This window comes from Prionailurus viverrinus, chromosome B1, assembly GCF_022837055.1.
Source record: "Prionailurus viverrinus isolate Anna chromosome B1, UM_Priviv_1.0, whole genome shotgun sequence".
NCBI lineage: Eukaryota > Metazoa > Chordata > Mammalia > Carnivora > Felidae > Prionailurus > Prionailurus viverrinus.
In genome coordinates this window covers 170591312-170606400 of record NC_062564.1, presented here as the reverse complement: position 1 = coordinate 170606400, position 15089 = coordinate 170591312, and the positions used below count along the sequence as shown (strand labels likewise).

Here is a 15089-nt window from a genome sequence, read left to right as displayed (position 1 = left end):
TACTCTAACTTTATGGCAATGCAGAGGGAACTGTGTTTGTACCCTGTGACGGGAGCCAGACAGTGACCTTCAGCAACTCTAAATATGGATATACTACTGGGCAGAGCCTCCACCCCCTAGGTAATTCCAAATGACAAACAAATCCAGACTGCAACACACAAAACATACATGGCTGCTGACGTCAAAATAGGGGCTTTCAATTAAAAAAATTTCCCCTGATGAGAACTCTCAAAATGTACCAAACTATTAGCAGTAATTAAATGTATATATTCATACTCTAATTAGGGGGAAAAAACTCACCCATATGCAACTCCAGCTATGGTACACTTCTTAAACTGCATCACATTGCAGGTCAGAGTGCCTGTCTTATCAGAAAATATGTATTTGACCTAAAAAAGTGTAAAATTTCTCATTAAAATTTCAGAAGTCTTTAAAAATTTTTTTTTAACGTTTATTCATTTTTGAGAGACAGAGAGACAGACAGCACAAGCAGGGGTGGGACGGCGGTGGGGTGGCGGGAGGGAGACACAGAATCCTAGGCAGGTTCCAGGCTCTGAGCTGTCAGCACAGAGCCCAATGCAGGGCTTGAACCCACGAATTGCGAGATCATAACCTGAGTTGAAGCTGGACGCTTAATTGACGGGGCCACCAAGGAGCCCCTTCAGAAGTCTTTTTATGCTACTCTCTCACAGAAGAGGAAAATACCCCTTAAATAATTCTTTTTATCAATCTTGTTACATTTTAGGGCTACAATGAATGCTATTAACTGCACATTAAGTAATATGTTCAACTGCTTTTTTTTTTTAAGTATTTTAGCAATGAATCATCTCATGTATGAACAGTGAAGACTATCAGGATGTTAGAAAACCCTGTAGCCATGTAGCAATCTGCCGTGATATGGTCTGAATTTCCACTAGAAAACACCACTCCTGCTACTTAACATTTATGGAGCACTAAAACCAGCACTTCTCAACATAACACACAACTACAGAAGGGGGAATAGCTTGTGCAATTAACTTCACGCAACATCTGAATGGGTAAGAAAAAGGATAATTCTGGCCTAAATGCTATTTAAAAAGTAAGACTTTGCAAATGGCAAAAAAAAAAAGAAGAATTTTTCCTCAGCTAGTATGTGTAAATTGATTACAAATATACACATATATGTGAATATAGTATCAATTTTAAGTCCAAAATTCCTGTTTGATTACTTTCATACTTGGACTTACATAACATCACTGATCGACTTAGCCATTTTTCTTCCTTTCTGGTCAAAAGCTACGAGCAATTTTAATAGTGAGAGTTTATAACTCAAAAACAGCCAACACTTTACTACTAACCAGATTACATACTGAAGGACATCCCTTAGTGAAATACTTTAGGTGAGAGCAAAATATGTTTTACATAATGTTTTTAAAAAATTCATTTACTACAAATGAAAATTGATAGTTATCTGCTAACACGTACGTATGCCGATCATTCAAGCAATGGGACATTCGGAGCTGTCGATTCAGATGAAGTTGCCACCTATGGCAGAAATGACAACAAATCTGACTTCCAATTCAACACATCACTAAGAAATTTAGTTTACCTGGCCAAGTTCCTCGTTCAGATTAGATGTTCGAGCCATCGCAGCAGTGTCTGTGGGTTCATAGTGCATGTCGAGATCCTTTTTTTCAAAATAAAAGAAATTACTGAATGCAACTGGTGTCAAGAGGTTGACTGAAATTTCATTTAACTCAGGAGCTATATATGTAACCACTCTCATCTCTTGCCATCACTTTACCATTTCAGTTGATTTCCCTGAAAAGGACTCAGTATGGAATATTATATTTCCCGGTAAGGGCAGGACAGCTTGGTAGTTAGAGCATATCTCTGGAATCAGGCAATCTTAAAAAAAATTTTTTTTTAATGTTTATTTATTTTTGGGAGAGAGAGAGACAGACAGACCATGAATGTGGGAGGGGCAGAGAGAGGGAGACACAGAATCTGAAGCAGGCTCCAGGCTCTCAGCTGTTAGCACAGAGCCCGACCTGGGAGTCAAACTCACGAACCATGAGATCATGACCTGAGCTGAAGTCGGATGCTTAACCGACTGAGCCACCCAGGTGCCCCTGGAATCAGGCAATCTTGATTTATTATAGTTCTACCATTTTCTAGATATGTGACCTATTGTAAGGTTAAATAAGATAACGTATGTAACGTGCTTCCTAAGGCGTCCAACACAATATAAGTCCTTAATGTAGCTAAAATAATAGCAACTAGACATTGCTCAAATAATTAAGATTGAAAGCCCCTGGAAAATTTACCTAAGAGATTCTGTCTGGTTGTACTTTCTTGGCCTAAGTTTCTGCCACTGTATATACTTGAAAGTAAAATGAGTGCCCTTCTCAAAACCCAATAAAAAATGTACAGCTTTGTACCATTTGTACTTGCTTTGTTCACATAAATTATGAGGTGTGACTATTAATCTTATACAAATTAATATCTTCTACAGTATAATATTTTGTTGGCAAGTCAGGGTTCACAGGTTTTCACATGTCAAACGAAAAGGACAAATCTGATCTTTCCCACATCTGCATTCCCCATCTGCTGATGGGGATCAGTTCTAAAGTAGGCTGTGTTGTTGTAGGTGCCATGTTTTAAGCAGGATATTAACCAAGTGGACAATGTTCAGAGAGGAATAAAGGAATGGGGAGTAGGTTGGAAATCAAATCTAGTAAGGAACAGAAGGATATGGGAGAAGATACCATAGGACAATAGGCATCGTAGCTGAGTTCTAATACTTTGCAAGGCTATCATTCAGAAACAAGGTTTTAGAGATTTTCATAAAAGATCAGGTAGAACCAGTATCAAAGGGGAGCAATTATTCATCTCATTTCCACACAAGAAAGAGCTTTCTGGTAAGGGAAGACCTGTCAAGAATGTTATTAAATCTCTGTATAACAGAAAGGTAGTTGAAAAAAGCATAAGCCTGCTAGGTTACTCCAACATTCAAACTATGTCATTATTTGAAGAAAATATTATTTTTGAAAATCCAAGTAAAAAATAATACAGTGACTAGTTATTTGACTTTCATAATGAATCACTTTATGATTTCTTATTGTAAGTGGGAAACCTTAATTTTAATCCTGTTTTTAATTCTATTTACACAAATTTTATTACATAATTCTTCAGCAATGTATCTCCTTGCATGAAATAAACCACCCCTGCAGCTCAGTTTAGATTTCTAAATTATACTGGTCTTCTGAATGAATTAGCAATTGACTGCTGAGGCAGGTCATTCACCATGAGCAGTGGCAAAAGTATCGTCAGTTATATTTTAGAAAATCCCAATACTGTCCATTTGAAAGACTTTTAAATTATTAAAAAAAAAATAACATCAAAAGATAGTACCAGAATTTCTCAAAAAAAAAAAAAAAGAAAAATTAAAACTTTCTGGCAGATTAAGTCTGAAGATGTATTCAATTTACATAAATTCATTAATTTTAACTGTGGTAAAATAAAATTAAGAACACATTTTATAAAGAAAATATTTAGGAAACAGATGTCTAGCACATTTTTTCCCCAAGATTAGAAAAATTTTTTTCAGAAGAAAAAAATTAAGAAAAATTTAAGCACAGCTGAATTTGTTTACAGTATGGAAAAATAAACTACATAGATGCATAAAACATGATAGACAGCCTGGTTGTTACAAGTAATGAATGTGGTATTATTTCTCCAGCACTTAATCGTTGAGGAGGCTGTGAGATTTCTTTGTGAGATTTCTCTGTGAGATTTCTTTGTCGTGAGATTTCTTTGCTCTGTATCACCACCATGAGATGTTGGTAAACTGTGTCTTATCATTCCTGTGTAAGGGTCCAGGAAAATCAGCCTCAAAGAAGTCAAGTGGCTTGGCAAAGTTCACACAGCTAGGAAATACAGAGCTACAACTATAGTCTAGATATTTTAGCTCCACACCCCATGGTTCTCCTTTTCCCCAAGATCACTATGAAACCCAAAATAGGTTTCCTGGAAATCTTGTTCCCCAGAATGTCAGGTCCGTAAACTGGTGTGATTCTGAGATGAGAGATTTTGCTACTGATTTTACATGTCAAATGATTTTTGTTATAATTATATTAGAGCCATAAATATTTTGAAATGCCATCTTGTAGTCAACAAAAGGTAAGGTATAATTAAGATTTTGTTTCTGAGAGATCAAAAGACGCTATCAGGAAAAAAACAAAATGCATACTTAGAATGATGAAAAACAATAATAATTCATATTTACCCAATTTATGAAGTATGCCTGGGTAAATTTCACCACTTCTAATGTCACCAACAAGCTGATAGGAATGAGATTGTTGAAAAGGATGATGAAGGTCAAGAAATTCAGTCCAAAATTATTAGCACCACCATCTGTTGGGGGAGGTGGGAAGAAAGTCATTTACAGTTTTATTTTTCATCTGCATTGGCCAGAACTTTAGCATAACAAAAATTTTCCATATCATACAACAGATGCATATAGTTAGGCGGGATTCACTGCGCTGATAACATCTCCTTATTTTCAAATACATTCAGGATGGAACAGCACTATTTGTGTTCAATATGTTGTTAGTCCTGTTAAGAGCTTCATAATGGTATGAAAGAATGAAGCACTACCAAGTATTTCAAATCCTGTTCCAAATAGGAAGTTTAGAGATAGCAGGGATAGGATTGTGGGTTTATAAATGTAAAATCTCAATTGGGTAGAATCACTTTTATATAAACTCCTAAAAAAGACTTTAAAGCATGCCTGGAAAGCAATCAAACAAAAACAGCAGCAGGAAAACTAACCCAAGTAGCAAAAACAATGTAGGGCTGTACTTTAGGTAAACTACATTCTTCCTCTTCAATAAAGAAAATGGAACAGCTACCCCAGACACACAAGAAACAAACTGATGGTACTCATAACAGTTCTAATGTTGAAATAGTAAATCAATGACTGTTAAAAAAAAAAAAAGTTGGAACAGCTGCAAAACTAAATCAATATAATAAAAACTGAAAAAAATCAATTTTGCTACCAGGTTTTACTAGAATTTGTTTTTGTGCGTTTGGAAATTAAATATGTATTGGCAATCAAAAGACAATGCAAACTTATTTTCCAGAAATATTCAGAGATGGTACATTAATCCCATAACAGTAAAAGGATAGATGGTCCAAAAAGAACCTATTTAATAGGACTTTCCCTGAGACAGAATGACCATTAACATGGAATTTAACTGCATTCATAGGTTCAAGTGAAAGTACGTTCAATTTAAACATTTTACAAGCATGTGGTTTACTTTTGGTGCTTTAAATATAATCAATCTGCTTTCTTTACCCAGATAGCTACCTAACCACCCATGTTAAGATATTTTAAAGAATAAATGAATAACATTAAATAAAATACAAAATAACATTTTATGTTATTACAGAGTGCTCATTATATTTTTAAGAATTCTCAAATTTTAGAGACTCTAACATTTTACTTCCTTTTGCTGGAAACTGCATTGAAAAATAAAAATTAAATGCCCAGTTATCTTAGCAACAAGGTTTCCTTTTTAGGAATAATAGGAAATCTCAAGTCAGCCGTGAAATAAATACACGTTTTAATGAAAGAAAAACTAAGTACAATAGGCACTTTAATGCTTACAGTTTAGATTGAGATACCAGTGCTTTCCAGAATGCCTCCGATTCCAAATGGCTGAACCCACAGAACAGATAAGAGACATGGCAATTAAGATACAAAATAAAATCAAAATTTGTACATTTGTAATCCGTTCCACATTTGAGAGTTTAAGTGGTGGACTTGTTGAATTCTGTAAAAAGAAACAATATGAGCAATAAAAATGTGGACACATTGATTTAGTAATGTATATTTGGCATTTTGATGAAGACGACAGAGTAAGTCACACCTCAAAATCTAGACATGAGTAGATACATGAAAATTACACAGAAATAAGCTGTCAAATGTTAACCACCTTTCCCTCCCCACCCGCCCATATCTTTATCTAATGTAAAACAATAAAAAGAGAAGGAAATGATACTCCTTTGTAGACACAACTTTTGCATTGAGGCAGGCAAGATGAACAATGCATTACTTGACTACTTAGACTAGAAGCATCTAGCATCTCAGCTCTGGAAGAGAGGCAGAGAAGGTGGCCTATGCACCCACACCCAGAGACCTGGAAGTTCCAAACTATGAAGACCACATTTAAAGGATCTCTGGTTTCCACATTTCTGGTGGCAGTTAGCAACTCTTTTACTGAATACAGCAACCATCTAAGTGGCCCTGGCTGTAGGAAATGACAGAAGTTTCCTCAGCTGTATTTAATGATAAAAATCATCACGCTAGGTCCGTGCTAACCAAGGCGTCCACAGAAGAGAAAATTAAATCTGTAATAATAGATATAAAATAATGGCTTACAGAATTTATAGAATGGCTAGGGGTGGAATCATTAATAGCAGTCCTGTCTGCCTGTTGATAATGTCTCCACAACTTTACAAAGTTATCAGAACTGAAACCAGTTTTTCATTTAGTATCTTAAAATGGTATTCCCTACCCACCTAACCAGTGAACACTATTATATCCCCAGGCACATGTAAACACTAGAAGTGCGAAGACTAAAGTTGATTAAACATGGGCTAACATTAAAAATGTTACCAAAAAATGGTCAACATTTGACTTTCAGATTCTTTTCGTTTTATGAAAAAGTGAAACCAAGTTATAAAATTTGATCACTGTATTAAAATAAAATTATAAGACAAACACTTTAACGTAGAGCATTTGTCATTACACAGACATCTAGTATTAATCACTGCAATAGTTAGTAAATGCTGCCACGGGCCAACATACAAAATCATTAAGAGTTCACGCACTGTTGATGCCTGATGAACTTTCCACTGTTCTTGTGTGCATGAACCATTTCATAGCCCCACACACCGAAGAATGAGATTCTGAATGTATAGAGTGGGGCTCAGGAATCTGTGACAGATGGTCTGCTATGTTTCACACTACTGCATAGAGAGCTACAAATAGCACATTTTTCAAGAGAATAGGTCCAAAAAGTTTTCATAGATAAGAATCCCACCTGCATCAGCTTGGTATCATGTCCGGTGTAGACAACTATTCCATGAACCCACTGTGTGTTTCTCAACTGGGCGCCTCGAAGAAGAATCTGATCTGCTCCCAGGGGGACAGTGCTAGGACAGATCATGTTGTGACATTAGAAACACTTTCTAAAATGCTTAAGAATTCTATAGTTATTACATAGTTCCAACAAAGGTTCTGTTATTAAAATAACCCTTCTCACATTCACTTTATTTTTAGAAAAGAAGTAATTTTCCTACCAGTAAGAATAATTTTCTTACCCAAGGACAGCTGGAAGGAAGCATTCCAGTTGCTTCTCCTTAGCACCAAACCAGCCATTTCCTACAACTTCATTATCCAAGACAGTAGGCAGTATTTTAGAACTCAGAGGTTAATTTTCAAACCTATTTTAGACTCTTCCTGATTTAGTAAGTCTGTTTAGGTTTCTAAGATGTTTGGAAGTGGTGAGATTAGGGGATCTGCTCCCCTCCCACACCTAATTAAAAACAGCTTTGTGCATAATAAAAGTCCAAATAATATACAAGGCAAGGTAAATACATAGATCTCATCATCCACTTGCATTGCCACCCCTGCCCTGCAGAGGTTAAGTCCCTGTATTTAAAATCTCTAGGATAATTTATCATATTCGAATATCAATTATCTAAGAACTATGAATAAGTTTCCAATAAATGGTAAGCATCTAATGTTTTAAAACATTCCTCTGAAATGACAGCAAATTGAAGGTATCTATTCCATCTAATTTAAAACACATTTTTCATGAATAAAGGCCAACTTGAGTCTTTTGCAAGTTATTTGTAAAACTATCCACACTGGTAAGTTGTTGGTTGACACAACCTTACACAGAGAGGTACAAGCTATCAGAGATATAGTGGGATTCTTGATGGAGATGTACTACACAAAATGTAATGGCTTAAGGATTTCTATCACTAGGTCTTCATTTTAGGAAAAAAAAGCAAGAAAGAAATGTCAAATATAAAGAAAAATACATTAAAAAAAACAACCTGGAAAAAGAAGGCAACAGTTGGTCCAAGTAAAGTCTCCGGAGAACCCAGAACTTCTTACAGAACTTCTTTGCCAGCAGAGGGCAAAGTGAGGTTGAGTCTTGCATTCCTGGTGGGCTTTCATGGTCTGTTAGGTGGCTAAAGCTAGTAGCAGCTTGGGCCTTAGACCTTCTTTCAAGAACTGCCCAATGATCACTGGCTCAGGTGACATCAGTTCAGGTCATAACAGCACCTGAAGGCTTCTACTTAAGTAAGCCTTTAAGAAACGGTGTATGCCAATTTAGAAAAAGACTACAGTATCTATAATTCTCATTCTTTCTGTAAACAGCATGCTTTTCAGACCCAGCTGGAAGGGAACCCTTTGTGTATATGTCTCAAGATGTTTCAGAGTTGGGAGGGGACCTTAGGCCTAAAGCACGTTTCCAAAAATTCTTGGGAAGCTGCTAGCCTATACTTGAAGCACGTAAGTGCCAACCATTCCTCACATATACAATGAGGTACAATAGGACAACTGTCACCTTGGCATTTGTGGTATGGATTGATTGGAATTAGGTACAAACTCTTCAAAAACAAACAAAAATACTCCTTTTCAATTATGAAGATTCAACATAAGTTAGTTATTACTACATTTCATCAGAGGTGGAATTCCAAAGCTTCTGGCATTAGACAATGACCCTCATCCTTAATAATGGAATCAAAGTACACATGTTCCAAATAAAGGGGCTCCAAGAGCTCTGGGTAATCACTGTAAAAGTCAAATGTGCCACAATATGAAGGTATTGAAAATCTGTTTCCACCTTTCATATATATTAAAGCTTATTGTATAAATTCTATCTTACCCAAAGTCTTGGCACTATCGTATAGTTTCTCTTTCACTGCATTGATTTCATGGGGAACTGATAAGAAATGGAAGTTGGCCAATTAGGAATGTCAGACTACAGAAACATTACTTATATAAGTGGCCAACTCTATTATTAGTCTATAACCATATGTTCACTCTGTGAGGTCACTCTGTGCAAATTTTAGAACAATATATAATTCATGAATTACAGGAAAGCTTTTGGTGGATCTGAATGAGGATGACAGTTTAGGGTATATCTTACATGTTCTTTAGAATTCAAACACTGTAATAATGCAATTATAAAATAATGAAGGCACTGATAATCTCTCAGGCTGGTGGAATGACTAGTGCATTTAGCTGGCCACTACCTATACCTGGGGGTAGAGGAGACAGAGGAGAAGGAAAGCGAGGGCAAGAGGAAGAAGTGGCAGATGGGAGAGACCCTACCCTTCCTTGCCAGGTTCTGCTCCATTTCTGCTCCCTTTTCTAACAAATCTCCTTGAAAAGGCTGTCTACACTTGGTATTTTCAACTCCTCTTCTTCCACTATCTCAGACTCACTTCATCAGGCTCTGCCTGCTCTAACCAAGCTCAAGGATATCGACTTGCTAAACGGAACTGTTAATTCTCAGCCTCATTGTGCTTGACCAACAGCAATATCTGACCTATGTCTGTCACTCCCTTTGCCTTGGTAGACTTTCCTCACTCCATCTAGGCTTTCTTCCTATCAACCTGATTTTGGTTTCTTTGGCTGGTCTCTCCGTTTTCCCAACCTTAATGTTGCAGTCTTAGGATAGTCCTTGGGACTCCTCACCTTTCTCTCCATACCCTTTCACCTTCAGTGATTTCTTCCACTTCCATGGCTTTAATTATCTATGCCAACTATTCCCAAATTTATCTCATGACCCAGACTTCTATCCCAAGCTCTAGGCTTATATATTCATTTGCCTCCCTGACACAAACTTATTTGGCCCAAAACTGAACCGCTGATATCCCCTCTAAAAACCCTCCAATGGATCACCATTTCACTCAGAGTAACACTCTACAATAGCCTTCAAAGCCTTGCATGGTCTGGCTTCCTCTTATTCCCCTACCCTTCTTTTATTACTCTTTCTTGGTAACTCTACTTCAACCACGCTGTCCTCCCTGAAATTTCATACCTACTCCAGGCACATTCCCACTTTAAAATGATGCAGTAAATACAACTAATAATTTGCGCTGACTATTCCTTCTGTCTGGAATTCTCTCCCTCCAGATGTATAAATGGCTAACTTACTCTCCTCCTACTCACAGGCCTCAAATGTTACCTGATGAATGAGGCTTACTACAACCATTCTAACTCAAAAGTGATTTGCTCTCAAGGACACCCAATCTGCCTTGTCCTGGGCTATTTTTTTTTTTCAAAGCATTTATCACTTTCTAACCTAGAACAGAATTTTCTTATTTATCATTTGTTGTCTATTTGCCCTTTCCTTACTGCAAGAAAGTAAGCTCACAAGGGCGGGCATATTTATCTCTTTTGTTCACTGCAGTCTCCTGCTCCATCTCTGTACTTAGCCTACCTAGCCCACTGGGGGCTTGAGAAATACTGGTTGAATCTATGAAGAGAGAGACAGGAAAGAGAAGTGGGAAAGAATGAAGGGTAGAAAGGATGTAACAGTAAAGATAACTGTAGATGATAACACGGCCTAGAAAAGAGCATATGGAATTATACAGAGAAGACAAGAAAGACAAGAAATTATCCAGTACAGTCAACTCCTTGTGGATAGAATCTGATATCTTTGAGGCACCTAGAGATCACAGGAAAGGACCCAAGCCATGGAGATTGCAGATAGGCCTATGACATTAAGTATTCTGGCCAAAGAATATGCCACTAATTAATGTGCCACAAGCCTGGCATATCCCTGAAAATATCCAATTGTCATCTTGAGGAACTCTTCAGTTGTACCATATGCATGGAGTTAAGAGCTAAGATTTCTGCAAAAAGACTCTTGGTAGAAGTAACACAGAAATACTTAAGAAGAGGTTTTGAGTGTTCAAACTTAGAGCATGAGAAAATAATATGCACCCAGGCTTGGAAAACACTCAGCAATACACTGAGATGCAGTGAATTCTGTTTTTTGTTTTGTTTTGTTTTTTATGTTTATTTTTGAGAGAGGGAGACACAGAGCATGAGCAGGGGAGGGGCAGAGAGAGAGGGAGACACAGAATCTGAAGCAGGATCCAGGCTCTGAGCTGTCAGCACAGAGCCTGACGTGGAGCTTGAACCCAGGAACTGTGAGATCATGACCTGAGCCGAAGTTGGACGCTTAACTGACTGAGCCACCCAGGCACTCCTGAATTCTGGGTTCTTATAAAGACCAATTTTACATACCTATGTCCATCAAGCCTTATGTTTCCAACAAAATCGTACAGATGTCTGTTTGGACTTTCACACTCGATTCTGCCAGAAATTCTCATCAAACTGTCAATGTCTTTTATATCTGATGTTGCTGGTAAGCCCTGTTTAGAAATTTTTTAAAAAGCAAAAGAGTATATTAATTGCATTGTGTGCAGGAGGAGGGGGGATTCTGAATTCATCTCAGTCTTAGGATCTAAGAGGTCCCACTATTTTATAAGCAAGTCTCCTCCCTTACACAATACTGTTTGTCAAATCATAATTAAGGGTCACCTTCCTCTCTACTTGAACACAAGAATAGGGTAGCTTTTGTGAAAGATCTAAAACATACTTGAGACTATTAACTTGACTGCAAAGATATTTTGAAGTCCTCAAAGAACTGTGTTTCCAAAAATAAAATTAATATTTAGCATTACACAGTCTGCCTGCTGAATCTCAAAAAGAGAATGCAAAATAAATAGAACTATGTCCAAAGAGAATCGTTACATTTCTTTTCTGTTAGTCCACTGAGAAGGAAAACTCAAAAATAGTTCCTCCCTCTGGCCAACTAGCTTCTACTGGCTGGCAGTGAACAGGACCCCGCTTCCTAGGGCACTCTGAGTTCAGGTGCCCTGATGACCTAATTCCATCACATCCCAAACTTCTCACTTGTCATTTCCATCATCCCCCTAGAACCCCAGAGAGTACATTTTTAAAAGTCTCCTCCTTAAAAAGACCGTTGCTTTCTATCGGAGATGGTATGAGAAGCAAATACAGAAATCCTAACTATTCCCTGAGATTAGTGAGACTTTTAGAACAGCAATGGAAACTATGCCTTTTCGATACAGCAAAGCCAAATAATAATTTGGGCCAGGCGAATGGGGATGATTAAATACGCGAACACATGTCAAAGTACTTAGAACTACTAAAATTATCATCATCGGGCTGTTGGCTATTACATGAAATATTAAAAATGTTACAAATAATATCTGTGTGATGGACTATATTTAATCAGGCAAGTAAATCTGAGTCTTCATCTCAAAGACACCTCTTCATAGTGGCTCAGCAAGAAAGTATTTGCAATTAGATAGTCACTTCAATTCAAGACAACACCAGAAATAAAGCTCTTGATTCCGTGTAATAAATCAGTAAAAATTACATAAACCTGTATTAGATCTTACCTGCCTAATTTTCAGGTTTGTTTCACCATCTAAGTTGGATGTTTCAATGTAGCACATGGCCTGGGGCTCACTGTTATTTAAAATTGAAAAGCAGAGAGATTTAGTGGGGGAAGAAAAGCAAAATAATAACTTATTTAAATGCTTAGACTCACTGAAGCCTTTTGTTTTAAACAAAGCTTTAGTCGTCTAGTTTCATGATGATTTCCATTCTAAGTGCTAAATGCTGGGAGGCAGAACCCATGCGTCACAACTCATGGATCAGCTTTTCAGCTAGAACGACCACAAAGCAATTTCCTGATGCCAATCAGTACTGATCTTCAAGCTAATGTGGATGATTAGATTTGTCATGTGATACTTAAATTGCTCATCCATAACGACACGACACAGACTGTATCTGAAATGTAAAAGCAGTTTTGTGTCCAGCTTTATCTTTAGCTCAAAAATAGCAAGTGAGATTTCATGCTTGTAGCCCATGTATAAATTGGTTAAGGAAAGTGATTAGAAAATTCCAGATTGATGCTTCTATAAACTTTCAGTGACTACCTTTTAAGAAAAGATGAACAGGATCATACGAACCATAATATTTAAATTTTAAGGCTACTTTTAAAAACTGTGTGAGATTTTACAATGGAAGTAGCTATATACTTTAGATACATACTTCTGTTTTTGTTTTTTTCTGCTCCTGTTCTCTTTCTTAAGGTTATTTCAGAGATTCTTGTGGCAGAAAAAGCTAAAACTAAAACCAGCCAACTTGGCCATATTGCTCCTTGACCTGCACCTAGGAGGTCCATTTCATGGGTCCCCACCAGAATGTGTTTGGAAAAGTTTAGTGAGTGGTGGCTGGCAGAAGGGATGCACATTCTCCAGCATTATCACAGGTACTACATCCTGGACTGTGTATATCCTTTCTCTTCACAATCTGACTTTATGTGCCCAGCAAGTATAGACAGGTGAGTCTGTCATCTAATTGTATCCTCAAGTGTAAGGAAAAACGTGCTGAAGTTAAATCAATCTCATTAGCACTTGGTTATACAATAAGCCTTGGTAACATCATGGAAGTATAAATGTAATCTCTGATAAGCATATGTATTCAAAGTTAGAACGGAAAAAGTTTGTCAGTTACAAATACCTGAATCTTCCAATCAACTTCCAATTTGTACATGTGCAAAACACATTATTTCAAGTTTCAGAAATGGGCAGGTAGCTTAGTTTTGTGGCCTGGAGATTTGTGAAAATTGCTGAAACATACGGTCAATGATCAAATATTTTACAGATTCATTTTAATGTAACTTTGCAAGTTCTTCAATTCACTCAGTGGATTTTTTTTTCTCCCATAAGGGCTTATATTTTTTTCCCAACTGGAGAAATTTTTCAGTATTTATATTTTCGCTCTATTATATTCAACATATCATCTATCCAACATTTAACTTGGCTCTAGTAACTGCTAATTTGTAACTTATATATACATTTGAAACATAAATGGCTTATGAAATTTTAAAACATATCTTCCGACAATATAGAAGCATGGTGACAGATGTTAGGTGAACAATGCAGATTCCATACTTTGCCAGTAAAATGCATTAAAATATTACTGATCAATATGTCCAAGGCCATTCTCACATTAAAATGAGACTACTATTCTATCTTTTTTTTCACAAAGCAATTTTTCTAGGACTTTACATGACTAGGAAGTTAAAAAGTTAAACGGCTGACTTCTATTTGAAGTGGGGCAAATAAAATATGCATCCGAATTCAGAACATTCTTAATCCCTTAAGACAGCTGTTACTGAAGCAGTTCTTAATAGTGTTATGAAAAAGCAGCAAGAAGTTTTACATAAGGGATCATGCTACATAATAAATATTTCAGCAAATTATGGTGACATCCAAACGCAAGCTACAGTCAGAGAGGCAAAGCAGGCTTTTTGATTAGTAAGTGGAAAGATGAAACAAGATGCATATCACAATACAGACACTGGTAGACGGCTGAACTTTACCATGGGAACATGCACTTTGCCACTAGTAACAAGTGGGATAAAAACTGATCCCAAAGCATGCGGTACAAAATGTACAACATCCAGCTTTGTGCAGGGGGTCCTCTGTAAACCCTATACAAGCCCAAATTATAGTCATAATTGCTGAAGGGATTCTACAGAACTCACAGTAAGTTTCAAATATAAGAATAAGGCAAAATTTCAATGACTTCATTTCATGAAAAGCTTAACACTGTTCAAAACAGTATCCTGGAGAGGTATTAAATTCAGCCTCGGTATTTAGGCATGTTGTTAAATATGGATATATATTAATGATGCACAGGAAATTAAAATCTACCTTTACTGGCATGCCTCATGAACTCCTATTGAGAACAATAGGAGCTGAATCTTCCCACCTGAGGGACAAACAGCATCCAATGTTGCCTTCATAAAAGGCCTTTAAAACATTTGTGAAATGTCTATCTCCAAGAAGTATAAAAATTTTTGTGTTTTACAGGAAGAGACATAGAACTCAACCATCTTTGGGTGTAATTGTTCTCTGCTGTAGGGTGAGGATCCACATACACACATCCTGTACGACTCAGTGGTTCT

The 15089-nt window shown here is 36.9% G+C and overlaps 1 protein-coding gene across 6 annotated transcripts in view; it reads right to left on the bottom strand.

The window, feature by feature from the left end:
- The window catches only part of ATP8A1 (ATPase phospholipid transporting 8A1), a 232249-nt gene that overhangs the window by 145565 nt on the left and 71595 nt on the right, over positions 1–15089 (bottom strand). For 5 of the 6 annotated variants that reach the window (XM_047855524.1, XM_047855526.1, XM_047855525.1 and 2 more), the window contains 7 exons: positions 12508–12577; positions 11324–11451; positions 7089–7200; positions 5651–5816; positions 4268–4395; positions 1589–1666; positions 301–389 (listed from right to left, as the gene is read on the bottom strand). In XM_047855524.1, the coding sequence (XP_047711480.1) occupies positions 301–389; positions 1589–1666; positions 4268–4395; positions 5651–5816; positions 7089–7200; positions 11324–11451; positions 12508–12577 (771 nt within the window). Of the gene's footprint in view, positions 1–300; positions 390–1588; positions 1667–4267; positions 4396–5650; positions 5817–7088; positions 7201–11323; positions 11452–12507; positions 12578–13636; positions 15077–15089 lie in introns of those variants that run through there. The other variant, XM_047855528.1, reaches the window with a different exon arrangement.